The sequence below is a fragment of the Salmo trutta genome, chromosome 13 (genome assembly GCF_901001165.1).
Source record: "Salmo trutta chromosome 13, fSalTru1.1, whole genome shotgun sequence".
Classification (NCBI taxonomy): domain Eukaryota; kingdom Metazoa; phylum Chordata; class Actinopteri; order Salmoniformes; family Salmonidae; genus Salmo; species Salmo trutta.
Genome location: NC_042969.1, coordinates 86653260 through 86681256, shown reverse-complemented (window position 1 = coordinate 86681256; position 27997 = coordinate 86653260). Strand labels below are relative to the sequence as shown.

General features: G+C 44.8%; 2 protein-coding genes across 2 annotated transcripts in view; one reads left to right on the top strand and one right to left on the bottom strand.

Annotated features, from left to right (window-relative positions):
• urb1 (URB1 ribosome biogenesis homolog) overlaps window positions 1-1073 on the bottom strand; it is a 53562-nt gene extending 52489 nt beyond the window's left edge. The window contains exons 1-3 of the mRNA XM_029773878.1: window positions 831-1073; window positions 307-446; window positions 20-171 (exon numbers count right to left, since the gene is read on the bottom strand). Of these exons, the coding sequence (XP_029629738.1) occupies window positions 20-171; window positions 307-446; window positions 831-963 (425 nt within the window). The 5' untranslated portion in view covers window positions 964-1073. The remainder of the gene's footprint in view (window positions 1-19; window positions 172-306; window positions 447-830) is intronic.
• A 4676-nt stretch (window positions 1074-5749) lies between these two features.
• LOC115206679 (protein phosphatase 1D-like) lies at window positions 5750-23646 on the top strand. Its single transcript, XM_029773877.1, has 6 exons — window positions 5750-6458; window positions 12142-12370; window positions 14697-14821; window positions 20425-20606; window positions 20879-21103; window positions 21544-23646. The coding sequence occupies exons 1-6, from the start codon at window positions 5936-5938 to the stop codon at window positions 21967-21969; spliced, it is 1710 nt and encodes a 569-aa protein (XP_029629737.1). The 5' UTR covers window positions 5750-5935; the 3' UTR covers window positions 21970-23646.
• Window positions 23647-27997: the final 4351 nt, after the last annotated feature.

Sequence of the window (27997 nt, the reverse complement as noted above, 5' to 3'; positions counted from 1 at the left end):
GCTTGGTGTTCCAACATACCTGTGGTTTTCTGAGTGTAGGGATGTCTGTATGAGTTTCATATAGCTGGAGACAACCTTCTTGACTATAGTGGATCCCACCATGCTGAAATGAGAGAGATCACTGGCCGTACGCAGCAGAATCATCTCCAAACTCTGGAAGATCACCAACATCTGGACAGAGACAAGGACAATGTGATGTCTAACAGATTATTACATGGTGTTTGTGTATATATATATATATATATATATAGACTGATTTCCAGTGAACAGGAGACTGACAGAAGCTAATGCTAGTACTCTCCATACTTCACTCTCCATCTGCTTGTCTCCCTCCAGCAGTTTGAAGATCTCAGAGCACTCCATGGAGATCTTGATGTAACCCTCAACAACGTCATACAGGTCAGGACACGGCAGCTTCTTCGCTGTGGTGATGAATGTATCCAAGCCTGCAGTGCAGAGAGAACACGTTTTTAAAAAAAATAGACAGCAGTTGTTTAGTAATGACATATTCAACGACAAATACAACTAGCACCTTTGATAATTGACATACATTTTTGTTTGTTTGTTGCAGAGTGTAAAACAAAGAGTGAAATCCTATCACTGCAAAGTTGAGAACAATACGTTATAGCGCCGTTGTAGGTAGAGAATTGCTTGTAGAAAGAAGTTAGATGAAATGTTGTCTCGCAAGGACTTTTGATGAGGCTAAGAAGATGCATGTTGCAATTCTTTACCAACATCCTAACATTGTGTAGGCATGATTGTTTGTGCCACAAAAAATGTCTAGTGTTGCGTCAATGAGCCTAGTAGCTAATAGCGACACTGCCACTCACCCTTCATCGCCTTGGTCGGCTCCTTCAACATGGCTTTAAAAACGGTTCCATTAAACTCTGCTGTCTCAGATACTTTAACTTTCTTCACATGCGTTTTGGACTCATCCACTTCACTCGACCGTTTCTTCCCCATCTTATTTTGAGAGGTAAACCGAAAAAGCGATCAAATAAATAGTTTTAGTCACCGGTCTTGCTGGCTACACATGTGAGAATCTAAACAGAAATGTGTTCTTCTGTCAATGTGTCCGGGCGAGCTCCATTTCCCCCGTCACTTTGGTTCCGGGCTGTGCAATCAGTGAGAATTCTCCCTTCACGCTCACGTACAATATTCCTCAAATATAAATCATTCATTCAAATAAAGAATTGAGACTGACAGTCTTGTTTCTTTTATTTCCTCTTCAAGGAGGGATCATTATTAGAATAACAGAATAATGGTTCAGGAATTGAGCCTGTCATTCCTACCTCATTCAGCTCATTGGAAAGAACATACAGAAAACATGATAGCACTTTATCATTATTAATAAAGTATTGTATCTATCTGTAATAGATATCAAGTTCTGGTACATTAAACAGATAATTTACATTAATGTCCATGGCTGATGGCCACTGTGTAGTTTGTGGTGGCAGAGCTGCAGTCTCCTCCCTTCCATCACTGTAGTCTTGCATTGCCATCCTTCCAAGTCTGGAAGGAAGCCATGGAGCTCAGGCTCCCATCACAGGGCTGTTAGAACTGAAAGGTGAGGAGGAGGAGGAAGCCAGGGAGCTGAGGATCCCATCACAGGGCTGTTAGAACTGAAAGGTGAGGAGGAGGAGGAAGCCATGGAGCTGAGGATCCCATCACAGGGCTGTTAGAACTGAAAGGTGAGGAGGAGGAGGAAGCCAGGGAGCTGAGGATCCCATCACAGGGCTGTTAGAACTGAAAGGTGAGGAGGAGGAGGAAGCCAGGGAGCTGAGGATCCCAGCCCAGGGCTGTTAGAACTGAAAGGTGAGGAGGAGGAGGAAGCCAGGGAGCTGAGGATCCCATCACAGGGCTGTTGATCCATGTCCCAGATGAACTTCAGAGTCACGTCCTTCATCCGCTCCTCGTAGACCTGGTCAAACCTCCCACTGTGGGCCACTGTGAACATGTTCTTCCAGTCCCCAAATTTGACCCATCACTGCACAACCGACAGGCCATTAGTCAGAGTAAGAGCATTATAAATGGTTTATATGCAGTTTATTTATAATCAGTATTTTTTTCCCCCTAATCTCTGGCCCATAGTCATGAAGCATCTCATAGTAATCTTATTCATTATGATCTAAAAGGCACAACTGATCCTAGATCAGCACTGCTATATAGACACTGTGTGAATACAGGGTGTGGCCCATAGTCATGAAGCATCTCATAGTAATGCTGATCTAGGATCAGCCCTTTTTATTTAGCATGTCCTCTGGTATGAACTCATAGTTGGCATTGAGGTTGTGTTTCATGTTTTAGAACGTGTCTTTTTTCTTCTTCTTCACTTATCTTGTTGACGTCTGCTTCATTCAGGTCCCTCTCCAGGAAGTGGCAGATCTTCAACATGGCTGACTTCAGATCCTGAGAAAACAAATAAACATGTCCATTAAAGATGAAACCCTACCCCTGCTATATACAGGGGGTACCGGTACCGAGTCAATGTGGAGGCTATATACAGGGGGTACCGGTACCGAGTCAGTGTGAAGGCTATATACAGGGGGTACCAGTACCGAGTCAGTGTGGAGGCTATATACAGGTGGTACCAGTACCGAGTCAGTGTGGAGGCTATATACAGGTGGTACCAGTACCGAGTCAATGTGGAGGCTATATACAGGGGGTACCGGTACCGAGTCAGTGTGGAGGCTATATACAGGGGGTACCGGTACCGAGTCAATGTGCGGGGTACAGGTTAGTAATGAGGCTATATACAGGGGTACAGGTTAGTAATGAGACTATATACAGGGGGTACAGGTTAGTAATGAGACTATATACAGGGGTACAGGATAGTAATGAGGCTATATACAGGGGTACAGGTTAGTAATGAGACTATATACAGGGGGTATCAGTACTGAGTCAGTGTGCGGGGTACAGGTTAGAGGTAATTTGTACATGTAGGTAGGGGTGAAGTGACTATGCATAGATAGTAAACAGCGAATAGCAGCAGTGTAAAAACAAATGGGGGGGTGTCAATGTAATAGTCCGGTGGCCATTTCATTAATTGTTCAGCAGTCTTATGGCTTGGGGGTAGAAGCTGTTAAGGAGCCTTTTGGACCTAGACTTGGCGCTTCGGTACGGCTTGCCGTGCGGTAGCAGAGAGAACAGTCTATAACTTGGGTGACTGGAGTCTCTGACAATTTTATGGGCTTTCCTCTGACACCACCTGGCATAGAGGTCCTGGATGGCAGGAAGCTTGGCCCCAGTGACGTACTTGGCTGTACGCACTACCCTCTGAAGCGCCTTACGGTCAGATGCCGAGCAGTTGCCATACCAGGCGGTGATGCAACTGGTCAGGATGCTCTCGATGATGCAGCTGTAAAACTAACTGCTATAGGCGATCAGCTCCTTTGTCTAACTGTTAGACATAGGCCTATTTCTATTTTGCCCTGTTTATCAAAAGTGTTGGAAAACAATCTCTCTGGTATGCAATCTGGTTTCCGCTCAGGTTATGGATGTGTCACTGCAACCTTAAAGGTCCTCAATGATGTCACCATTGCCCTTGATTCTAAGCAATGTTATGCTGCTATTTTTATTGACTCTGCCAAAGCTTTTGATACGGTAGACCATTCCATTCTTGTGGGCCGGCTAAGGAGTATTGGTGTCTCTGAGGGGTCTTTGGCCTGGTTTGCTAACTACCTCTCTCAAAGAGTGCAGTGTATAAAGTCAGAAAATCTGCTGTTTCAGCCACTGCCTGTCACCAAGAGAGTACCCCAAGGCTCAATCCTAGGCCCAACACTCTTCTTAATTTACACAAACAACACAGCTCAGGCAGTAGGAAGCTCTCCATTTATATGCAGATGATACAGTCTTATACTCAGCTGACCACTTCCTGGATTTTGTGCTAAATGCTCTACAACAAAGCTCTTTCTTAGTGTCCAACAAGCTTTCTCTACCCTTAACCCTGTTCTGAACACATGGTTTGGTAACTAGAATGCCCGTCTCCACACAGGTGTGATTACTACCTCTGAGGGTTTAGAGCTTGAGGTAGTCACCTCATACAAGTACTTGGGTGTTTGGCTAGACGGTACACTGTCCTTCTCTCAGCACATATCAAAGCTGCAGGCTAAAGTTAAATCTAGACTTGGTTTCCTCTATCGTAATCGCTCCTCTTTCACCCCAGCTGCCAAACTAACCCTGATTCAGATGACCATCCTACCCATAATTTATAGATTGGCAGGGAGGGGTGCTCTCGAGCGGCTAGATGTTCTTTACCATTCGGCCATCAGATTTGCCACGAATGCTCCTTATAGGATACATCACTGCACTCTATACTCCTCTGTAAACTGGTCATCTCTGGATACCCGTCGGAAGATCCACTGGTTGATGCTTATTTATAAAACCCTCTTGGGTCTCACTCCCCCCTATCTGAGATATCCCCCCTATCAGCCCTCATCCTCCACATACAACACCCGTTCTGCCAGTCACATTCTATTAAAGGTCCCCAAAGCACACACATCCCTGGGTCGCTCCTCTTTTCAGTTCACTGCAGCCAGCGACTGGAACGAGCTGCAACAAACACTCAAACTGGATAGTTTTATCTCAATCTCTTCATTCAAACAGTCAATCATGGACACTCTTACTGACAGTTGTCGCTGCTTTGCGTGATGTATTGTTGTCTCTACCTATTTTCCCTTTGTGCTGTTGTCTGTGCCCAATAATGTTTGTACCCTGTTTTGTGCTTCTACCATGTTGTGTTGCTACCATGTTGTTGTTATGTTGTGTTGCTACCATGTTGTTGTCATGTTGTGTTGCTACCATGCTGTTGTCATGTTGTGTTGCTACTATGCTGTGTTGTCATGTGTTGCTGCCTTGCTATGTTGTTGTCTTAGGTCTCTCTTTATGTAGTGTTGTGTTGTCTCTCTTGTCATGATGTGTGTTTTGTCCTATATATATATATATATATATATATATATATATATATATATATATATTTATTTATTTATTTATTTATTTATCTATCTATCTATCTATCTATCTATCTATCTATCTATCTATCTATCTATCTATCTATCTATCTATCTATCTATCTATCTATCTATCTATCTATCTATATATATATATATATATATATATTTATTTATTTATTTATTTATATATATAATTTAAAAAATTTAATCCAAGCCCCCGTTCCCGCAGGAGGCCTTTTGCCTTTTGGTAGTCCGTCATTGTAAATAAGAATTTGTTCTTAACTGACTTGCCTAGATAAATAAAGGTTAAATTAAAATAAAAAACTTTGAGGATCTGGGGACACATGCCAAATCTTTTCAGTCTCCTGAGGGGGAAAATATTCCATATGTGTTATTTCATAGTTTTGATGTCTTCACTATTATTATACAATGTAGAAAATAGTAAAAAAAAAAAAATATGAAAACCCCTGGAATGAGTAGGTGTGTCCAAACTTTTGACTGGTACTGTATCTACCTCAAATACCTCGTACCCACCTCAATTACCTCGTACCCACCTCAAATACCTCGTACCCACCTCAAATACCTCGTACCCACCTCAATTACCTCGTACCCACCTCAATTACCTCGTACCCCTACACATGGACTTGGTACTGGTACTCCGTGTATATAGCCAAGTTATTTTTCTCTCTACATTGTTGGGAAGGGAGAAGGGTCCATAAACAAGCCTGTCACTGTTGGTCAACCCGTTGTGTGTGAAGCATTTACACATCCTGTAGGTGGCGCTCTGTAGTATTTGACACTATTTACCCCCCAGTTGATACAGCTCTGACGTCGATGCCATTCTGGGCATGCCTACAAGGCTTGGAAATAAACAAAGACCAGAAGCGGCTGATTGATCATTAAGCTGCCATAAACTTCACTTAAAATACTTTTTAGGCCATTTTTTGTTGTTTAGCTACTAGAAACAAGACGTCTCTACGGCCATGGAAAACACTTTGTTGATGCGTGTGAGTGTTTTCTCCGACCAGGGAGGCAGGAAATACATGGAGGACGTTACCGAGGTTGTAGTGGAGCCCGAGTCCGGGGAAGACGAGCTGAACTCGGACGAACATGATGATATCAAAGGGGATAACTCGACGGTCGACATTATGCCTGAAAACGAGCAGCCTGATCGGACTGTACACAACGAGCCTCTATCTGCCTCCACTACAGTTGCATGGACACAAAATGTACAAAATGGGGACCGAAGTTGTGCTGCAGCTGCACTGGCAGTTTCCACAGTGGAGAGTTCACCGGTCCAGAGCGATAACCGGACCCGGCGATCAGTGGCTTTCTTCGCGGTGTTTGATGGCCACGGAGGCCGAGAGGCAGCGCAGTTCGCACGGGACTATTTATGGGAATTCATCAAGAAACAGCGGGGGTTTTGGTCCAAGGATGACGAGGACGTGTGTGCAGCTATTCGTAAAGGTTTCGTTGCCTGCCACCATGCCATGTGGAAAAAACTGCGTAAGTTACAATCATCCATGTGTCTAGTTAAATATATATATATATATATATATATATATATATATATATATATATATATATATATATATATATATATATATATATATATATATATATATATATTGGGATTTGTTATCGCATGTCGTACATTTTATCTAATAATGAAATGGCCACCACAGGCTCGATGTAGCTAAATGTGTGGTTTAGGTTCTCTGGCTTGACTATTAGAATAAACCTACAACTGCTGGACATCTGTCAGTAAGTAGAGTAATGAAAGAGACATCCCATCATTCCTATCTAAACCCCCCCCCCGGTCACACGGACAGGCGGGTGTACGGGGGCTCTGTGAAGGAGCTTTTACATGGGGTCTTCCTCTTCTGTTTGCCTTCGATACGGATGACAATGGGTTCAGCTGCTTGTTTTTGAAAGAGGTGTCGATGTTATTATACCAAATCAGGTGTATTGTTGTAGTAGGAAGTCCAGGTAGCATGTAACCTCTGATAATGTTGGTTGTAAAGGAGACGCATCATATGTATTGGGATTTGTAAAACCATTGCGTCCCCCCATCCCCCCTATTATCCTTTTGATGAATTAGTCTCTTGGTTTATCAACTGTGAAGGCAGACGTATTTAGGGCAGTCGTCAGCGATCTGCTCTGGATCTTCCAACTGCTCTGTCAAGTCACTAGTGCACAGTCTGCCTTACACCAGTGGTTTCCAAACTGTGGTGCACGCCAACCTTACTCAATCTGGCTTTCAACCATTGGAGGCTCATCAGAAGTGGAAGGGGTCCTTTGGTGAATTTCATAAAAATACCAATAGTGAAACATTAAAGATACTAAACTATACTAAATATATTCACGTCACCAAATAATTGATTAAAATACACTGTTTTGCAATGAAGGTCTACAGTAGCCTCAACAACACTCTGTAGGGTAGCACCATGGTGTAGCCGGAGGACAGCTAGCTTCCGTCCTCCTCTGGGTACATTGACTTCAATACAAAACCTAGGAGGCTCATGGCTTTCACCCCTTTCCAAATACTTACACAGTAATTGTGACAACTTCCGGAGGATGTCCTCCAACCTATTGGAGCTCTTGCAGCATGAACTGACATGTTGTCCACCCAATCAAAGGATCAGAGAATGAATCTAGTACTGAAAGCATAAGCTACAGCTAGCTAGCACGGCAGTGCATAAAATGTGGTGAGTAGTTGACTCAAAGAGAGAGAAAGACAATAGTTGAACAGTTTTAAACAAATTAATTTGGTCAAAAATGAAGGAGAAGCGAGAGGGAGACATATTTTGTTGCAGCTTGCTAATTTAGCCTACTCAAACACCTGGCTCAAACAGAGAGGGATGCCATGTTAGCTAGCTAGGTATGGCTATCCAACACTGAAAATCTTCCAAGTCAAGGTAAGCATTTGTGTTTTATACATGTATTTCCACCAGGGCCCGCCGGTGTAACTGCTAAGCTGCTTGCTGACTGTACACTGTACTGCATCATTGTAGCAGGTTTAATAACGCCTTCGTTCTATGTTAACTGATGTTAGCTAAAATGGTGACAACGAGAAAGGTTTTTCCGCCTGGTCACAAACCGCTGATGTGTTGAAGTCCACAAGCGAAGGGAAAAGGTGAGCGGAGGACAACGCGTAGATGAGAGAAGGAATTAACGAGCAAAATGATCATGCTGTTTGTATGTGGCTGCTATGAAAGTGAACTGTGTTTGCGTGTGACCAGGGGTGTATTCATTACGCCGATTCTTCTGTTGAAAAACGTTTCTTAAACGGAACGAAACGGGGATAAACATACCTGAATTTGTCCAATAGAAACTCTCTCGTTTGCAACTGTTGGACTAATGACTACACCCTAGATCAGCTAGATGCAGGCAGGTGTGTACCAGGTGTGAAACATTAAATCTCATTACTATTGTAAAATGTCAGTCTAAAACATTTAGTTAGGCTTTTAGACATGCAAAGCCGCTCAAACATTGGCAAACTCATCACAAAACATACAAGGAGGTATTGAATATGTCACTGTCTGTCACCTTGATTACTCAAAGTATTCTCTTGACCTGTGTGCACCGACGTTGTAAACTTTTCATAAACTAGGTTGTAGCAACTTCACGATGAAGGGAAAATTAGAGTGTCATGTAGTAGCCTAAACCTATCGACGTTACATTGAGCTGGGTGAATGGAATATCAAATCAAGTCAAATCAAATGTATTTATATAGCCCTTCATATATCAGCTGAAATCTCAAAGTGCTGTACAGAAACCCAGCCTAAAACCCCAAACAGCAAGCAATGCATGTGAAAGAAGCACGGTGGCTAGGAAAAACTCCCTAGGAAAAACTCCCTAGAAAGGCCAAAAACCTAGGAAGAAACCTAGAGAGGAACCAGGCTATGAGGGGTGGCCAGTCCTCTTCTGGCTGTGCCGGGTGGATATTATAACAGAACATGGTCAAGATGTTAAAATGTTCATAAATGACCAGCATGGTCAAATAATAATAATCATTGTAGTTGTCGAGGGTGCAACAAGCACGTCCGGTGAACAGGTCAGGGTTCCATAGCTGCAGGCAGAACAGTTGAAACTGGAGCAGCAGCATGGCCAGGTGGCCTGGGGACAGCAAGGAGTCATCATGCCAGGTAGTCCTGAGGCATGGTCCTAGGGCTCAGGTCCTCTGAGAGAAAGAGAGAAAGAGAGAATTAGAGAGAGCATATTTAAATTCACACAGGACACCGGATAAGACAAGAGAATACTCTAGATGTAACAGACTGACCCTAGCCCCCCGACACATAAACTACTGCAGCATAAATACTGGAGGCTGAGACAGGAGGGATCAGAAGACACTGTGGCCCCATCCGATGATACCCCCGGACAGGGCCAAACAGGCAGGATATAACCCCATCCACTTTGCCAAAGCACAGCCCCCACACCACTAGAGGGATGTCTACAACCACCAACTTACCGTCCGAAGACAAGGCCGAGTATAGCCCACAAAAATCTCCGCCATGGCACAACCCAAAGGGGGGGCGCCAACCCAGACAGGAAGACCACGTCAGTGACTCAACCCACTCAAGTGACGCACCCCTCCCATGGACGGCATGGAAGAACACCAGTAAGTCAGTGACTCAGCCCCTGTAATAGGGTTAGAGGCAGAGAATCCCAGTGGAAAGAGGGGAACCGGCAAGGCAGAGACAGCAAGGGCGGTTCGTTGCTCCAGCCTTTCCGTTCACCTTCACACTCCTGGGCCAGACTATACTTAATCATAGGACCTACTGAAGAGATAAGTCTTCAGTAAAGACTTAAAGGTTGAGACTGAGTCTGCGTCTCTCACATGGGTAGGCAGACCATTCCATAAAAATGGAGCTCTATAGGAGAAAGCCCTGCCTCCAGCCGTTTGCTTAGAAATTCTAGGGACAATTAGGAGGCCTGCGTCTTGTGACCGTAGCGTACGTGTAGGTATGTACGGCAGGACCAAATCGGAAAGATAGGTAGGAGCAAGCCCATGTAATGCTTTGTAGGTTAGCAGTAAAACCTTGAAATCAGCCCTTGCCTTAACAGGAAGCCAGTGTAGGGAGGCTAGCACTGGAGTAATATGATCAAATTTTTTGGTTCTAGTCAGGATTCTAGCAGCCGTATTTAGCACTAACTGAAGTTTGTTTAGTGCTTTATCCGGGTAGCCGGAAAGTAGAGCATTGCAGTAGTCGAGCCTAGAAGTAACAAAAGCATGAATATGAATGACAGTCATCCAATATGCTATAATAGAAACAAGGCCGTGCTCATAAAAAAAAAAAATCGTCCTACCTCATCTTAAACGTCACCGACCGCCACTGCTTTAAACTTACTCTTGAAAGTTATAATAGTAGAATGTACAAGGTATAATTTCTAAATTGGGTAGTGTATCATCAGTTCCTCTTGTCATGTCCGTTATTTACAGACCTTAGAGAGATATTTATAACATGAAATGTCCAGATTAACCAGCCCACGTCAGCTAATGTTTTTTAGTTTAGTTTTTTAGCCTATAAATGTTGTTGTAATGTTTGAGTCACTCAAATATCACATGAATAAACATTAGACATGGCAAAGTGTATAGAACTGCAAGAAAATGACTGTTAAAATTGCAACATGTTCTTTGCACCCCATTACAAAATGTGTAGAATTGCAGGAAATAAGCTTTAAACCTGATTTTTTTAAAAATGTTTTCTTCTGTCTGCCACCCAGAGGGATGTGAACAGTTTGTGTCATGAATATTGCTTGTGCCCATAGATATAGACAAGGTGGAGGCGTGGGATGTTCCCCAAAGCTGGAACGGGGAGGCCAGAGTGAAAAAGCTGGGGAACCCCTGCTCTGTCCAGAAGGGGAACCCAAACGGCAGGCTAGTCTAGTCCTGGGAAACCCTAAAGATGTGCACATTTTTGTTCCATCCCAGTATTAAACACACCTCATTCAACATATCAACTAAATCAAGCCGTTGATTAGTTGAATAATGTGTTTGTTAGTGCTTAGTGTTGACCTGGAACAAAAATGTGTAGCAACGAGGCTATTTGTTAAATGTCTATGGATGTGTCCCAAATGGTATCATATTTCCTTATATCAGGGGCTGCCCGATCCCTATATCAGGGGCTGCCCGTTCCTGATCCCTATATCAGGGGCTGCCCGTTCCCTATATCAGGGGCTGCCCGTTCCTGATCCCTATATCAAGGGCTGCCCGATCCTGTTCCTTATATCAGGGGCTGCCCGTTCCCTATATCAAGGGCTGCCCGATCCTGTTCCTTATATCAGGGGCTGCCCGTTCCCTATATCAGGGGCTGCCCGTTCCCTATATCAGGGGCTGCCCGATCCTGTTCCCTATATCAGGGGCTGCCCGTTCCCTATATCAGGGGCTGCCCGTTCCCTATATCAGGGGCTGCCCGATCCCTATATCAGGGGCTGCCCGTTCCCTATATCAGGGGCTGCCCGTTCCCTATATCAGGGGCTGCCCGTTCCCTATATCAGGGGCTGCCCGTTCCCTATATCAGGGGCTGTCCGATCCTGTTCCCTATATCAGGGGCTGTCCGATCCTGTTCCCTATATCAGGGGCTGCCCGTTCCCTATATCAGGGGCTGTCCGATCCCTATATCAGGGGCTGCCCGTTCCCTATATCAGGGGCTGCCCGTTCCCTATATCAGGGGCTGTCCGATCCCTATATCGGGCTGCCCGTTCCCTATATCAGGGGCTGCCCGTTCCCTATATCAGGGGCTGCCCGATCCCGTTCCCTATATCAGGGTTGGAGTTAAAACCTACAGGAGGGTATCTCTACAGGAACAGGGTTGGAGTTAAAACCTACAGGAGGCTAGCTCTACAGGAACAGGGTTGGAGTTAAAACCTACAGGAGGGTAGCTCTACAGGAACAGGGTTGGAGTTAAAACCTACAGGAAGGTAGCTCTACAGGAACAGGGTTGGAGTGAAAACCTACAGGAGGGTAGCTCTACAGGTACAGGGTTGGAGTTAAAACCTACAGGACGGTAGCTCTCTGGGAACAGGAGTTCCTTCCTAACTGTTGTTATATTCAGGGGCCATATTATTGCAGGCAGGGACCTCAGGGAAGTAGGTTAGGCTGAAGGCTACTTCTAAGGCTGTGCAGGTTCCAATAGTTCACCATGTTCTCTCTCTCTCCCTCCCTCTCTTTTCCTTCCCTCTGCAGCCGAATGGCCCAAAACACTCACAGGGCTTCCCAGCACCTCGGGCACCACGGCCAGTGTAGTGGTAATCCGGGGGGACCGAATGTACGTGGCCCACGTAGGAGACTCTGCCATAGTGCTGGGGGTCCAGGATGACCCCTCTGACCAGTTCATCAGGGCCGTGGAGGTTACACAGGACCACAAGCCTGAGCTGCCCAAGGAGAGGGAGCGCATCGAAGGGCTGGGGGGAAGGTAAGGCTTACTGATGCATACTACCCTGTAGCGCATCGAAGGGCAGGTAAGGCTTACTGATTCATACTACCCTGTAGCGCATCGAAGAGCTGGGGGGCAGGTAAGGCTTACTGATGCATACTACCCTGTAGCGCATCGAAGAGCTGGGGGGAAGGTAAGGCTTACTGATGCATACTACCCTGGAGCGCATCGAAGGGCAGGTAAGGCTTACTGATGCATACTACCCTGTAGCGCATCGAAGAGCTGGGGGGCAGGTAAGGCTTACTGATGTATACTACCCTGTAGCGCATCGAAGAGCTGGGGGGCAGGTAAGGCTTACTGATGCATACTACCCTGTAGCGCATCGAAGAGCTGGGGGGCAGGTAAGGCTTACTGATGCATACTACCCTGTAGCGCATCGAAGAGCTGGGGGGCAGGTAAGGCTTACTGATGCATACTACCCTGTAGCGCATCGAAGAGCTGGGGGGCAGGTAAGGCTTACTGATGCATACTACCCTGTAGCGCATCGAAGAGCTGGGGGGCAGGTAAGGCTTACTGATGCATACTACCCTGTAGCGCATCGAAGAGCTGGGGGGCAGGTAAGGCTTACTGATGTATACTACCCTGTAGCGCATCGAAGAGCTGGGGGGCAGGTAAGGCTTACTGATGCATACTACCCTGTAGCGCATCGAAGGGCTGGGGGGAAGGTAAGGCTTACTGATGCATACTACCCTGTAGCGCATCGAAGAGCTGGGGGGAAGGTAAGGCTTACTGATGCATACTACCCTGGAGCGCATCGAAGGGCAGGTAAGGCTTACTGATGCATACTACCCTGTAGCGCATTTAAGAGCTGGGGGGCAGGTAAGGCTTACTGATGTATACTACCCTGTAGCGCATCGAAGGGCAGGTAAGGCTTACTGATGCATACTACCCTGTAGCGCATCGAAGGGCAGGTAAGGCTTACTGATGCATACTACCCTGTAGCGCATCGAAGAGCTGGGGGGCAGGTAAGGCTTACTGATGCATACTACCCTGTAGCGCATCGAAGGGCAGGTAAGGCTTACTGATGCATACTACCCTGCTGGGTTAGTTGTCTAGCCAGCCAACTCAACATTATTATATATATATATATACTGTATTTATTTATTTTGCTCCTTTGCACCCCATTATTTCTACTTTGCACTTTCTTCCACTACAAATCTACCATTCCAGTGTTTTACTTGCTATATTGTATTTACTTTGCCACCATGGCCTTTTTTGCCTTTACCTCCCTTATCTCACCTCATTTGCTCACATTGTATATAGACTTATTTTCTACTATATTATTGTAAATGAGAACTTGTTCTCAAATTGCCTACCTGGTTAAATAACTAAATAAAACATTGTAATGTTTAGTCTGTCTGACAGACTAGCCTTACACATAATACTGTACTAGGGCTCCCAACACCCGTACCCTCATGTGACTGTGCATCCAAAACAACAGCCCCTATGACGAGAATGGGTTTGTGCCAAAAAGTCTGTCTCTCTCTCTCTCTCTGTCTCTGTCATATTATATATATACAAATAAGAGAATGTCCAGTGAGATAACTCTCCTGTCTGTCTCTCTCTCTCTCTCTCTCTCGTCCAGTGAGATAACTCTCCTGTCTGTCTCTCTCTCTCTCTCTCTCTCTCTCGTCCAGTGAGGTAACTCTCCTGTCTGTCTCTCTCTCTCTCTCGTCCAGTGAGAACTCTCCTGTCTGTCTCTCTCTCTCTCTCTCTCTCTCTCTCTCTCTCGTCCAGTGAGATAACTCTCCTGTCTGTCTCTCTCTCTCTCTCTCTCTCTCTCTCTCTCTCTCGTCCAGTGAGATAACTCTCCTGTCTGTCTCTCTCTCTCTCTCTCTCTCTCTCTCTCTCTCTCTCTCTCTCTCTCTCTCTCTCTCTCTCTCGTCCAGTGAGAACTCTCCTGTCTGTCTCTCTCTCTCTCTCTCGTCCAGTGAGATAACTCTCCTGTCTGTCTCTCTCTCTCTCTCTCTCGTCCAGTGAGATAACTCTCCTGTCTGTCTCTCTCTCTCTCTCTCTCTCGTCCAGTGAGATAACTCTCCTGTCTGTCTCTCTCTCTCTCTCTCTCTCTCGTCCAGTGAGATAACTCTCCTGTCTGTCTCTCTCTCTCTCTCTCTCTCGTCCAGTGAGATAACTCTCCTGTCTGTCTCTCTCTCTCTCTCTCTCGTCCAGTGAGAACTCTCCTGTCTGTCTCTCTCTCTCTCTCTCTCGTCCAGTGAGATAACTCTCCTGTCTGTCTCTCTCTCTCTCTCTCTCTCTCATGTCCAGTGAGATAACTCTCCTGTCTGTCTCTCCCTCCTATCTCCAGTGTGATAAAGAAGTCTGGTGTGAACAGGGTGGTGTGGAAGAGACCCAGGTTAACTCATAACGGCCCGGTCCGGAGGAGCACCGTCATCGACCAGATCCCTTTCCTGGCTGTGGCCAGAGCTCTGGGTATGTTGTTGTTGTCTTAAAGCTCCAGATGGAAATAGTTAGATTTATTTTGTTAATGTTTCTCCATATTACCTGAAACCTTATTGTTTTCAAAGCCGTTGGAGCTGTCACACTGGCAATTCGGTCCGGACAGATTCACCAAATCATGGACGTTAGTTGCACTATACAGATGTCGCCTCACTCAGAGGCACGTGTTGCTAGGCAACCCCCCCCGGACTTGCCCGGGCTAAAGCCACTTAGTGATGGGGAATTCTGCTCTTTTTACTGACATCTGTTTCTGTTTTGACTCGTTCAGTCAAAATAAATCATATTTAGACACATTTGATGAAGTGATGAAGTGAAAACTCAAAAAGAGTTATGATTCTATAAGCCTCGTTCACCATAGGGGGTTTATTGGAGCTGTCATTTGTGACCGAGACTTGTAAACGTGTGCTTTAAACAACGTAGATTTACATTTGTTGATTTTTCTAGGCATCCAAATAAGATAATTTCTTGATACGTTTTTGAAACAAGGTCTAGTTGTGGCCAGATTGTGAACGACTCTTGGACGAATGCATTGGTTGACTTCCATGAGGGTGATTTAAGCACAATATCGTTGGTGAACTACAGCTCCCCAATCGATTTGTTCTCGAGTTCGTGTTTGTTGAACAGAGGATGTGTATGTTTTGGTTCCAGGGTTGGGGAGTAACGGATTACATGTAATCTGTTTCATGTTAGGGATTATATAAAAACCGGTAACTGTAATCTGTTACATGTAAGGGATTATATAAAAACCGGTAACTGTAATCTGTTACATGTTAGGGATTATATAAAAACCGGTAACTGTAATCTGTTACATGTAAGGGATTATATAAAAACCGGTAACTGTAATCTGTTACATGTTAGGGATTATATAAAAACCGGTAACTGTAATCTGTTAGGGATTATATAAAAACCGGTAACTGTAATCTGTTAGGGATTATATAAAAACCGGTAACTAATCCGTAACATCACCAACTATTTTTTTTTTTTTTATCAGGTTACAGATACTTTTGAAAAACTAGATTACTTCGATGATTACTTTTGAATTCAGAAAAGATGTTTGCAAAAAAAAATCTTTGACACTTCTTTGTTTTCTAAATGACATTCAAATCAGAGTTGAAAAAAGGCCCAAGTTTAAGTTTGTTCCACCTGAGTGAGTCTGAACACCAATCAGAGACCACTATGATGACACACCAAATGATTACCACCAATCAGAGACCACTATGATGACACACCAAATGTGTTTGATGGATTGTGGGGAAAAGAGCAGGAATAGGTTTTTGTAGGTTACAGTCCAAGTTATGTCTTCCAATGGTGTGACTGCTGTCAGCATCCAAATATGATCCAACTTGAATAAACGCTTGGAGGTAAGCATGACAGCAGTGTAGTCTACGGCGATACGGATATCACTTATTATTGATCTTTATTACTTATTATTGACTTAAAGCATCAGCTGTCAGAGCAGCTTACCGATCGCTGCAGCTGTACACAGCCCATCTGTAAATAGCCCATCCAACTACCTACCTCATCCCCATACTTGTTTTTGTTTTTCTGCTCTTTTGCACATCAGTATTTCTACTTGCACATCCTCATCAGCACATCTATCACTCCAGTGTTAATCTGCTAAATTGTAATTACTTCGCCACTATTGGCCTATTTATTGCCTTACCTCCTTACTTCATTTGCATACACTGTATATAGACTTTCTCTATTGTGTTATTAACTGTATGTTTGTTTATTCCATGTGTAACTCTGTGTTGTTGTTTTTGTTGCACTGCTTTGCTTTATCTTGGCCAGGTCACAGTTGTAAATGAGAACTTGTTCTCAACTGGTTTATCTGGTTAAATAAAGGTGAAATAATTTAAAGAATGTACGCTGTGGCGTGTATGGGCTTCAGGCAGAAGTCTTCATGCTTTTTGATGTATTTCAGAACTGCAGTTTCCTCTGCTTGGAGCAACAGTGAAGTGGGCAGGGCAGTACGGTGGTCGGTGATCTGTTTGTTCACTTGGCTTTCGAAGACTTTAGAAAGGCAGGGTAGGATAGATATAGGTCTGTAGCAGTTTGGGTCTAGAGTGTCTCCCCATTTGAAGAGGGGGATGACCGCGGCAGCTTTCCAATCTTTAGGAATCTCAGACGACACAAAAGAGAGGTTGAACAGACTAGTAATAGGGGTTGCAACAATGGCGGCGGATAATTTTAGGAAGAGAGGGTCCAGATTGTCTAGCCCAGCTGATTTGTAGGGATCCAGATTTTGCAGCTCTTTCAGAACATCAGCTGTCTGGATTTGGGTGAAGGAGAAGCGGTGGGGGTTTGGGCCAGTTGCTGAGGGGGGTGCAGAGCTGTTGGCCGGGGTTGGGGTAGCCAGGTGGAAAGCATGGCCAGCCGTAGAGAAATGCTTATTGAAATTCTCAATTATCGTGGATTTATCGGTGGTAAGTGTTTCCTAGCCTCAGTGCAGTGGGCAGCTGGGAGGAGGTGCTCTTATTCTCCATGGACCCCAAGTATGCTGGCAAGAGCATCCTGTCTGGTGCAGAGATCAACAAGGCCTATGGTGTCATCACTACCGTGTCTCACCACCTTGGCCTGGATGAGGGCAAAGTTCTTGGCAGTCTGAAGAAGTACACTTCCAAGCACGGGCTTTGGGATGGAGATGCAATATGGCGGTTTTGCAAACATATCTCATCAGCCACCTGGTGGAAGGGACTTTGTGGATCTGAGGCTCTTTCCCTGTTGCCTCCATCATCCTCCAAATCCCACCAACATCAGCCGCCTCAGAGTGCAACTGGTCCTTGTTTGGGAACACGCACACCAAAGCACGTAACAGACTGACCAATACAAGGGTTGAAACATTGGTGGCCATCCGGGCAAATTTGAGGCTTTTTGAGCCTGACAACAAGCCATCCTCAACAAGGTTGGAAAGTGACAGTTAAGATGAGGCCTCAGAGTCTGATGTTCAAGAGGTGGACATTGAGGAGATCCAGGGAGAAGACATGGAAGCCTGAGAGGAGGACAACCAAAGGTTTAGTTTCTAGACTATCATTTTACAGATGTATGTTGAAAACGTTTCTGGGCGATGTGATGGATCATTCAATATTCCCTTTCTTTTGTTGTTCAGTGAAATCATCCCATGTGAAGAGTCAACTCATTTAATTAAAGTTCAATTCATAACTGAATAGTTTAAAAAAAAATTATATTGGAAGGATTTAATCATTTGCAATGATGTCTACTTATGATAAGGTTAAAGGTTTATGTTTCTGTCTCCATATGATAGGGTAAATATCCAATGCAAAAAAACATCTACATTTAAATGGTATTAATATTAATTTGCACATATTTGCACATATATTCCTGAAAATTTCTCTGAATATTCCCCAAAATGTGCAACCATAATCTCCGTTGATTGTTGAAGAATATAACTTGTAAATGCCTCAGGAGCTCAGTTCAACTGTCACACTCCATCAGGACCCAACATATCAACTAGTTTTACTCCAGTGTTTGTAAACACACACTAATATAGCCTCATAACATGGTCAAAACCATCATTTTAATATCATGGAAGGTCAGTCCTTGCATCCATAACTCTGTCTGTTAATCTGAGAGTGGTTACATTTCTAAAGGCCCCATCTCTCAGCTTTTTACCAAAACAGAGGCGGGGCAGCCGTTTTGTTATTGTTTCATCTGTGGATTTGCCCTTTAGATATCTTGATAAAAGGCAGTTGTTTAAAAGTGTCACCGACTATAAAAGGTAAACAATAGGCCTTTAGCAAATCATTTATCACCCTTTTCAGTAGTACTCAAAGCATGCCATTCCATGAGCACTCCCTTTAAGAGTGTGCTCCTAATCTCAGCTCGTTACCTGTATAAAAGACACCTGGGAGCCAGAAATCTTTCTGATTGAGAGGGGGTCAAATACTTATTTCCCTCATTAAAATGCAAATCAATTTCTAACATTTTTGACATGTGTTTTCCTGGATTTTTTTAGTTGTTATTCTGTCTCTCACTGTTCAAATAAACCTACCATTAAAATTATAGACTGATCATTTCTTTGTCAGTGGGCAAACGTACAAAATCAGCAGGGGATCAAATACTTTTTTCCCCTCACTGTAAGTGTGTTCATTCTTGCAGCATGTGATCAATTATCAGTTATTTTTCTTCTTCAACGCTGCCTGTTTTCCTTTTCACCCAGCATTCCATCTAAATATTTGTAATGGAAAGCGCTCTATAAAATAAATCTATTGGTATTGTTGTTATTATTATAATTATTATAATTTTTGTAGGCATCCGTTGAGTCATAGCAAAGGTTAGTTGTGTCATTAAAGTTTGTGGAACTAAAAACAAAGTGCTGGATATACTGAACAAAAATATAAACGCAACATGCAACAATTTCAAAGATTTTACTGAGTTACAGTTCATATAAGGAAATCAGTCAATTGAAATAAATTCATTATGCCCTAATCTATGGATTTCACATGACTGGGCATAGGCCCACCCACTGGGGAGCCAGGTCCACCCGCTGGGGAGCCAGGCCCACCCGCTGGGGAGCCAGGCCCAGCCGCTGGGGAGCCAGGCCCAGCCGCTGGGGAGCCAGGCCCAGCCGCTGGGGAGCCAGGCCCAGCCGCTGGGGAGCCAGGCCCACCCGCTGGGGAGCCAGGCCCAGCCATCTTAATACACTGGTTTGGAAGCAAAGTGAAGCACTGCACTACACTACCCTTAACATAAATGACCTTGTTTCTCAGAGTCAGTTTCACAGGTATGCTTCTTTCCATAAGGGATGGTCACTGTTTTCCATAGGGGATGCTCACTGTTTTCCATAGGGGATGCTCACTATTTTCCATAGGGGATGCTCAATGTTCACTGTTTTGCTCTTCCCAGACATAAAGAGCCCATATATAACTATTTTTTGGAACAGCAAGACGGGCAACGAGGCAGTTGGGAACAGCAAGACGGGCAACGAGGCAGTTGGGAACAGCAAGACGGGCAACGAGGCAGTTGGGAACAGCAAGACGGGCAACGAGGCAGTTGGGGACAGCAAGACGGGCAACGAGGCAGTTGGGGACAGCAAGACGGGCAACGAGGCAGTTGGGGACAGCAAGACGGGCAACGAGGCAGTTGGGGACAGCAAGACGGGCAACGAGGCAGTTGGGGACAGCAAGACGGGCAACTAGGCAGTTGGGGACAACAAGACGGGCAACGAGGCAGTTGGGAACGGCAAGACGGGCAAAGAGGCAGTTGGGAACGGCAAGACGGGCAAAGAGGCAGTTGGGAAGGGCAAGACGGGCAACGAGGCAGTTGGGAAGGGCAAGACGGGCAACGAGGCAGTTGGGGACAACAAGACGGGCAACGAGGCAGTTGGGGACAGCAAGACGGGCAACGAGGCAGTTGGGGACAGCAAGACGGGCAACGAGGCAGTTGGGGACAGCAAGACGGGCAACGAGGCAGTTGGGGACAGCAAGACGAGGCAGTTCATCTTCTTTTTGTCCAGTTACTGTAAATTATTGTGGATGTGTGTAAAACCCCCCTCTACTTCTCCGTTCCCTTGTGAGATGAGAAACATTTTATTTCATTATATTCTGTCCCTGTAGGCGACCTGTGGAGCTATGACTTCTACAGCGGAGAGTTTGTAGTGTCCCCGGAGCCAGACACCTGTGTTCTGACCCTCGACCCCCATAAACACCGTTACATCATCCTGGGCAGTGACGGGCTGTGGAACATGGTGCCCCCCCAGGACGTCGTCTCCATGTGCCAGGACAACGATGAGGCCATGGTGAGTTGTGATGCTAAACGTCAGTGTGCTGTTCAGTCGGACAAAACATTTTGCAACGGAAAACAAAAAAAACATCTTTTTTTATTGGTTTAGGTATCCGTCTGTTTTTGAAACATTTTCTCTGCTGAATACGGACTAGGACTTTTCAAACCGGGACACTGAGGCTTGTGTGTGCAGCCTTGTCTGATTAATTCATTTATTGTATGACCGACATGATGATAAAAACAATTTTAAATCACAAAACTACTGTAAACAAACCCCCTCCCTCCTAGGCGCCTTGCGGGGTGTCCAGCGCTCGCCAGCTGGTGAGCCACGCCCTCCTGCGGTGGCGCCAGAGAGTGCTGCGTGCGGACAACACGTCGGCCATCGTGATCGCCCTGCAGGAGCCGGGTGTCCCTCAGGAGCCCCTCCACCATGAGGAGGTACTGCTGAACCTGGCCGAGGGACAGCACTGTGGCCCTGCATCGGACTCCCGCTCCAACACCTCACTCATCAAGGTACAGAGCAGAGGGACTATTAAGGTTGTGTCCAAAATGGCACTCTATTCCCTATATAGTGCATTGTGGAAAATAGTGTGCTGTTTGGGCTAAATCATAATTACTACTTTATTAGTACTGTATGAAATACCTCTGTCTCTCTCCCTCTGTCCCCTTCTCTCTCGCTCTGTCCCCCCCTCTCTCTCTGTCTCTCTCTCGCTCTGTCTCTCTCTCCCTCTGTCCCCCTCTCCCTCTCTCTTTCTGTTTCTCTCTCTGTCCCTCTCTCTCTGTCCCTCTCTCTCTGTCCCTCTCTCTCTGTCTCTCTCTCCCTCTGTCCCCCTCTCTCTCTCCCTCTGTCCCCCTCTCTCTTTCTGTTTCTCTGTCTCGCTCTCTCTCTCTCTGTCCCTCTCTCTCTCTCTCTCTGTCCTGTCCCCCCTCTCTCTCTGTCTCTCTCTCTCCAGGTTCCAGACATGGACATGCCGTCTGCTGTGTGTGAGCTCCTTCCGACCCTGGAGCGTGGACACGGCCTATCAGGGAGCAGCCTGTACGTCCTGGCCCTATCAGATCCCTTCGGCCCGCCCCTCTCCGACTCGGACGACTCCCGCACAGGTTTTCCCCTGACGACAGACAGCTCCGCCCTTGGGGAGGAGCTTAGTGATGTCACCGCCAGGCGGCCCATCGGCGGCAAACGGACTCAGGATGACACGTCACCAAACCCCGTCCCGTCCGCCAAGAGGACGCGGGGGAAGAATGGCGAGGGAACGGGGGCGGGGCCAAAAAGCGGTGGAGGAAAGGACCAGAAGCAGTCTCTGACTCCGCCCCCCACCAACGTTTCCCCGACGCTCTTCCAGCAGCAACACGGCAAGGCCACCGTGTGTGTGTGCTGAGAGACACACACACACACACACACACACACAAGACAGACAATAACATTCTGCCTCTTCCACAAACTTTTACAAATGACTACTGACTGAGAGACCGGTCACTTTCAGGATGGTGGTCTCTCTGTTTGGTGACACCTACTAGTCATATTGATGGATTACATATTGGTATTGTGTTACGTACTTCTCTTGTCCTCTGTCGTCTTACTCTGTTCCCTGGGATGGTGGAGAATGATTTTAAGTGGTGGTCTGTCGTGTAATAATTTTTAACCCACGTAAGTAACTGATGCAAAGAAAGGGGGGTAACATTTTTAAAACAGCTCTTGTAACATACAGTTTCCCCAAAACAACCACAACATTTGGGGTCGACGGGCACTTCCAAAAGGACTTTGGAATACTGTGTCTGGGTGATGGTAACGTGTGAAAGTCCACAAAGTCACAAGATATCTCTCACTCATTATGTCGTGACTAAATCTTTCTTTTCTTTGTTGTTGTTGCGGTTTGGTGCCGTTTTGGGGACAGAAAAATCACCTAAAGTATGAATTTATCCAATCTGTAAATATTCTGCAAATCTTGACGTGGGCGCATTGATAAGTACATGTTACTTACTTTTAAGTAAAGCAATATATTTTTATACATTGTTTTATTTTACTATTGTAGAAGCTATAGACGAGGATACCCTACCATTATTAGATTTTCAAATCAATATATTTCCTAAATTCACTTTGTCCTAATAATTTTGATATTCCCTTGATATTTATCATAATCTTGATATTCGCTCATAGCATTTAATCCTCCTATCCTTTATGGTTTCTATGCCCATCCAGGATTTAAATGTTGTTTTTTCTTCTATTGTGTGTTCTGTTATTTCTTCACATATTGAATGAGATCATCCCAAACTGAAAGGTGCTGTTACAGTTTAAACCAGTGAACTAATTAACTGATTAATAGTTGGACAAGGTGAACTGTATAATATAGTCAGTCAGGATGTTGTTGTTCCCAGATGAGATCACATGACACCTGGTGGTCATTACCTGTAACTGCAACGCTTAGCCTATTTATCTTCTTTCCTTTTTACTGAATTTATCCCCCCCCCTCCTCCTCCCCCCAAACAACAATATCTACAGACAATGAACTGTAGGCTATTTAAACACTCTAGTTGAGTCTATGGTTTCTGCTGTCTGCAGTGGTCTTTGAGAATATGGTGGTGGTAAACTAGCTAGTTGTCAATATACATTTGTGTTTGTTTTTTAGTTTTTAGAATACTGGGGGGGGGGGTCTTCGATAACTTTATTTGATTCTCAAGTTGATTGACTTGAACAAGGACTGCTAGGCTTGATATATACGACTCGTTGACATCTGAGGGATATCAATGTTTTATTTATAAAGCAGTCAGACTCTTAATTTACCTACATGGATATTACTTTCGTGTAATGAATAATGTGATCAATTGAAATGGTTTATTATTTGACCTGTTGTCCTCACAGGGCATCAGACTTCTGACAGGTGTTTTAAGACAGGTTTACCCGACTGCCCCATTTGCTTCGTGACAAGCTCTCGTTAAATTATTAATCATTTCCTGTATGTAGTTGTTTTTCTAGACCAAAGTGCAATTTTAACTGGGCGATTTGTTGTTTTTTTATTTCCTAGTAGGCCTGTATTTGTTAGTTTAAAAAAAAAAAACTTTTGTTGGATTGAACATTTTAAATGTTTTAGGTGAAGAGATACTGGTGTGTGTCATTCTGCCAGAACATTTTGTTTGTGATGGTTTTGTGCATAATGTTTTTAGGAAAAGTATTGGTTGCGTCCCAAATTGAACCCTATTCCAGAAGTAGTGCACTGCTTTTGACCAGAGTGCATTCCTGAAGTATTCAGACCCCTCGACTTTTTCCACATTTTATTATGTTACAGCTTTCTTCTAAAATGGATTCAATTATTTTTCCCCCATCAAGCTACACATAATACCCCATAATGACAAAGCAAAAACAGGTTTAGACATTTTTGCTCATTTATTAAAAATAAAAAATGGAAATATGACATTTACATAAGTATTCAGACCATGTACTCAGTACTTTGTTGAAGCACCTTTGGCAGCGATTACAGCCTCGAGTCTTCTTGGGTATGACGCTACAAGCTTGGCACACCTGTATTTGGGGAGTTTCTCCCATTCTTCTCTGCAGATCCTCTCAAGCTCTGTCAGGTTGGATGGGGACCGTCGCTGCACAGCTATTTTCAGGTCTCTCCAGAGATGTTCAATCAGGTTCAAATCTAGGCTCTTGCTGGGCCACTCAAGGACATTCAGAAACTTGTCCCGAAGCCACTCCTGTGTGCTTTGGGTTGTTGTCCTGTTGGAAGGTGAACCTTCGCCCCAGTATGAGGTCCTGAGCGCTCTGGAGCAGGTTTTCATCAAGGATCTCTCTGTACTTTGGAAAGATGAACCCAGCATCGATCCTGACTAGTCTCCCAGTCCCTGCCGCTGAAACACATCCCCACAGCATGATGCTGCCACCACCATGCTTCACCGTAGGGATGGTTCCATGTTTCCACCAGACGTGACGTTTGGCATTCAGGCCAACGTGTTCAATCTTGGTTTCATCAGACCAGAGAATCTTGTTTCTCATGGTCTGAGAGTCCTTTAGGTGCCTTTTGGCAAACTCCAAGCAGGCTGTCATGCCTTTTACGGAGGAGTGGTTTTCGTCAACTCTACCTTAAAGGCCTGATTGGTGGAGTGCTGCAGAGGTGGTTGTCCTTCTGGAAGGTTCTCCCATCTCCACAGAGGAGCTCTGTCAGTGACCATTGGGTTCTTGGTCACCTCTCTGACCAAGGCCCTTCTCCTCCGATTGCTCAGTTTGGCCGGGCGGCCAGCTCTAGGAAGAGTCTTGGTGGTTCTAAACTTCTTCCATTTAAGAATGATGGAGGCCACTGTGTTCTTGGGGACCTTCAATGCTGCAGAAATGTTTTGGTTCCCTTCCCCAGATCTGTGCCTCGACACAATCCTGTCTCGGAGCTCTACGGACAATTCCTTCGACCTCATGGCTTGGTTTTTACTCTGACATGCACTGTCAACTGTGGGACCTTATATAGACAGGTGTATGCCTTTCCAAATCATGTCCAATCAATTGAATTTACCACAGGTGGACTCCAATCAAGTTGTAGAAACATCTGAATGATGATCAATAGAAACAGGATGCACCTGAGCTCAATTTTGAGTCTCATAGCAAAGGGTCTGAATAATTATGTAAATCAGGTCTTTCTGTTTTATTTTTAATAAATGTGCAAACATGTCTGAACCTGTTTTCACTTTGTCATTATGGGGTATTGTCTGTAGATTGATGAGGGGAAAAACATATTTTATCCATTTGTAAGGTAACAAAATGTGGGAAAAGAGAAGGTGTCTGAATACTTTCGGAATGTCCTGTAAAGGGAATGACGATCCAGGTGAGATGTGTTCTTTGTTTTTCCAGGTGAAAGTGATTCATTTTACAGGTTCATTCTGTTGCGTTATGGCACCTTGTCCTGCTTGGCACTGACATAACTGTACTGACAACAGCTAGTGCATGTGTACAGGGTTCATGTGAAAAAAAATACCTTATTTGGAATTGAAAATATATGAAATAAAAAAGAACGTTTTCTGAGTGGTGTTTTTTTTGGGGGGGGGTTTCAACGTAAATAATGTAGCTCAATAACAACTGTTTATACAGTTTTATAAAGACAACAATCTAGTTGAAAGAATACCAGTTAAACACATTTTGGCACCGGACCAGAGGAGACATTAAGGAGTTGCACATCACCCACCAACTCCGTACGTTACGTTGCCCCCAGAGGAAAGCCTACGTCACAGAGGAAAGCCTACGTCACAAATGGCACCCTATTCCCAACGAAACGGCAAGACAGACAACCTAGAATACAACCGAATCCGTGACAAAGACATTGTAATATACCTGTCCTGTATTATACCTGTCCTGTAGCAACGATACTGAACTAACCTGTCCTGTACCAACGATACTGAACTAACCTGTCCTTTACCAACGATATTGTAATATAACTGTCCTTTACCAACGATATTGTAATATAACTGTCCTTTACCAACGATATTGTAATATACCTGTCCTTTATCAACGATATTGTAATATACCTGTCCTGTACCAACGATACTGAACTAACCTGTCCTGTACCAACGATACTGAACTAACCTGTCCTTTACCAACGATATTGTAATATAACTGTCCTTTACCAACGATATTGTAATATACCTGTCCTGTACCAACGATACTGAACTAACCTGTCCTGTACCAACGATACTGAACTAACCTGTCCTTTACCAACGATATTGTAATATAACTGTCCTTTACCAACGATATTGTAATATAACTGTCCTTTACCAACGATATTGTAATATAACTGTCCTTTACCAACGATATTGTAATATAACTGTCCTTTACCAACGATATTGTAATATACCTGTCCTTTACCAACAATACTGAACTAACCTGTCCTGTACCAACGATATTGTAATATACCTGTCCTGTAGCAACAATAATGTATTATACCTGTCCTATACCAACGAAAACAGTGTGGCGACGGTGGAGCTAGAATGGATCCCTTGAAACACTGCAATATCTGCAGTGGTGGACAACTACAGTCGATCGCGAAGGGATCATCCCTGTGTTTTGAGAGAAAGGACTGAGTTTGACAGGTGTTGCTCGTTGTTTGAGCAAGAAAACAAGTAACTCAAATCAAATTTATTTATATAGCCATTCTTACATCAGCTGATATCACAAAGTGCTGTACAGAAACCCAGCCTAAAACCCCCAAACAGCGAGCAATGCAGGTGTAGAAGCACAGTGGCTAGGAAAAACTCCCTAGGAAAAACTCCCTAGAAAGGCCAGAACCTAGGAAGAAACCTAGAGAGGAACCAGGCTATGAGGGGTGGCCAGTCCTCTTCTGGCTGTGCCGATTGAATAAATTGAACGAAGTGCTGCTCATAGCCTATATATATATGAAGGGCCTACATGCATTGAATTCACATATACACAATCCATGTCAAAAAGACTTAAAAATCCATATTTTAGCCATATTAGCATTGACGTGACATCAGCCAAAACAATACATGGCATTGAGCTGAAACGAGATTACCCACGTGGCAGCTTCTTGTCATTGTTGCTCGCTATCTGACCGTTGAGAATCGTAACGACGCAAGCCTTCCCGGTCACATGGATGGACGCGCGTTCATTTTAGTGACGACGTCAGCCAACCAGTCGGTTTTAAAAGGTGCTGGACGTTATGGCCAGTTGGCCTGCTACATTACATCAATGCAGTACGTGTGTAACTGATGCACTTACTATGTGATGTGTAATCCATTCATTGGACTGACTGCACACCATTGTGTTCCCATGGAAAGGACTGTCTTCTCTTTTGTGTTCCTGTTGAATGGGAGGCAGTCCTCTCTCTCACCTTGTCACTGCCCTTCTCTCTCATATCTCTTCCTCATCCCCCCCATCTCCCCCCTCTCTCTCTCACCTTGTCACTCCGCATCTCTCTCTCACCTTGTCATTCCCCTTCTCTCTCCCCCCTCTCTCTCATATCTCTTCCTTGTCCCGCCCTCTCTCCCACCTTGTCACTCCCCTCTCTCACCTTGTCACTCCGCTTCTCTCTCTCTCTCTCTCTCTCCCTCACCTTGTCACTCTGCTTCTCTCTCTCTCTCTCTCTCTCTCCCTCACCTTGTCACTCTGCTTCTCTCTCTCTCTCTCTCTCTCTCCCTCACCTTGTCACTCTGCTTCTCTCTCTCTCTCTCTCTCTCTCCCTCACCTTGTCACTCTGCTTCTCTCTCTCTCTCTCCCTCCCTCCCTCACCTTGTCACTCCGCTTCGCTCTCTCTCTCTCTCTCCCTCACCTTGTCTCTCTCTCTCTCTCTCTCCCTCACCTTCTCTCTCTCTCTCTCTCCCTCCCTCACCTTGTCACTCCGCTTCTCTCTCTCTCTCTCCCTCACCTTGTCACTCCGCTTCTCTCTCTCTCTCTCTCTCTCTCATACCAAC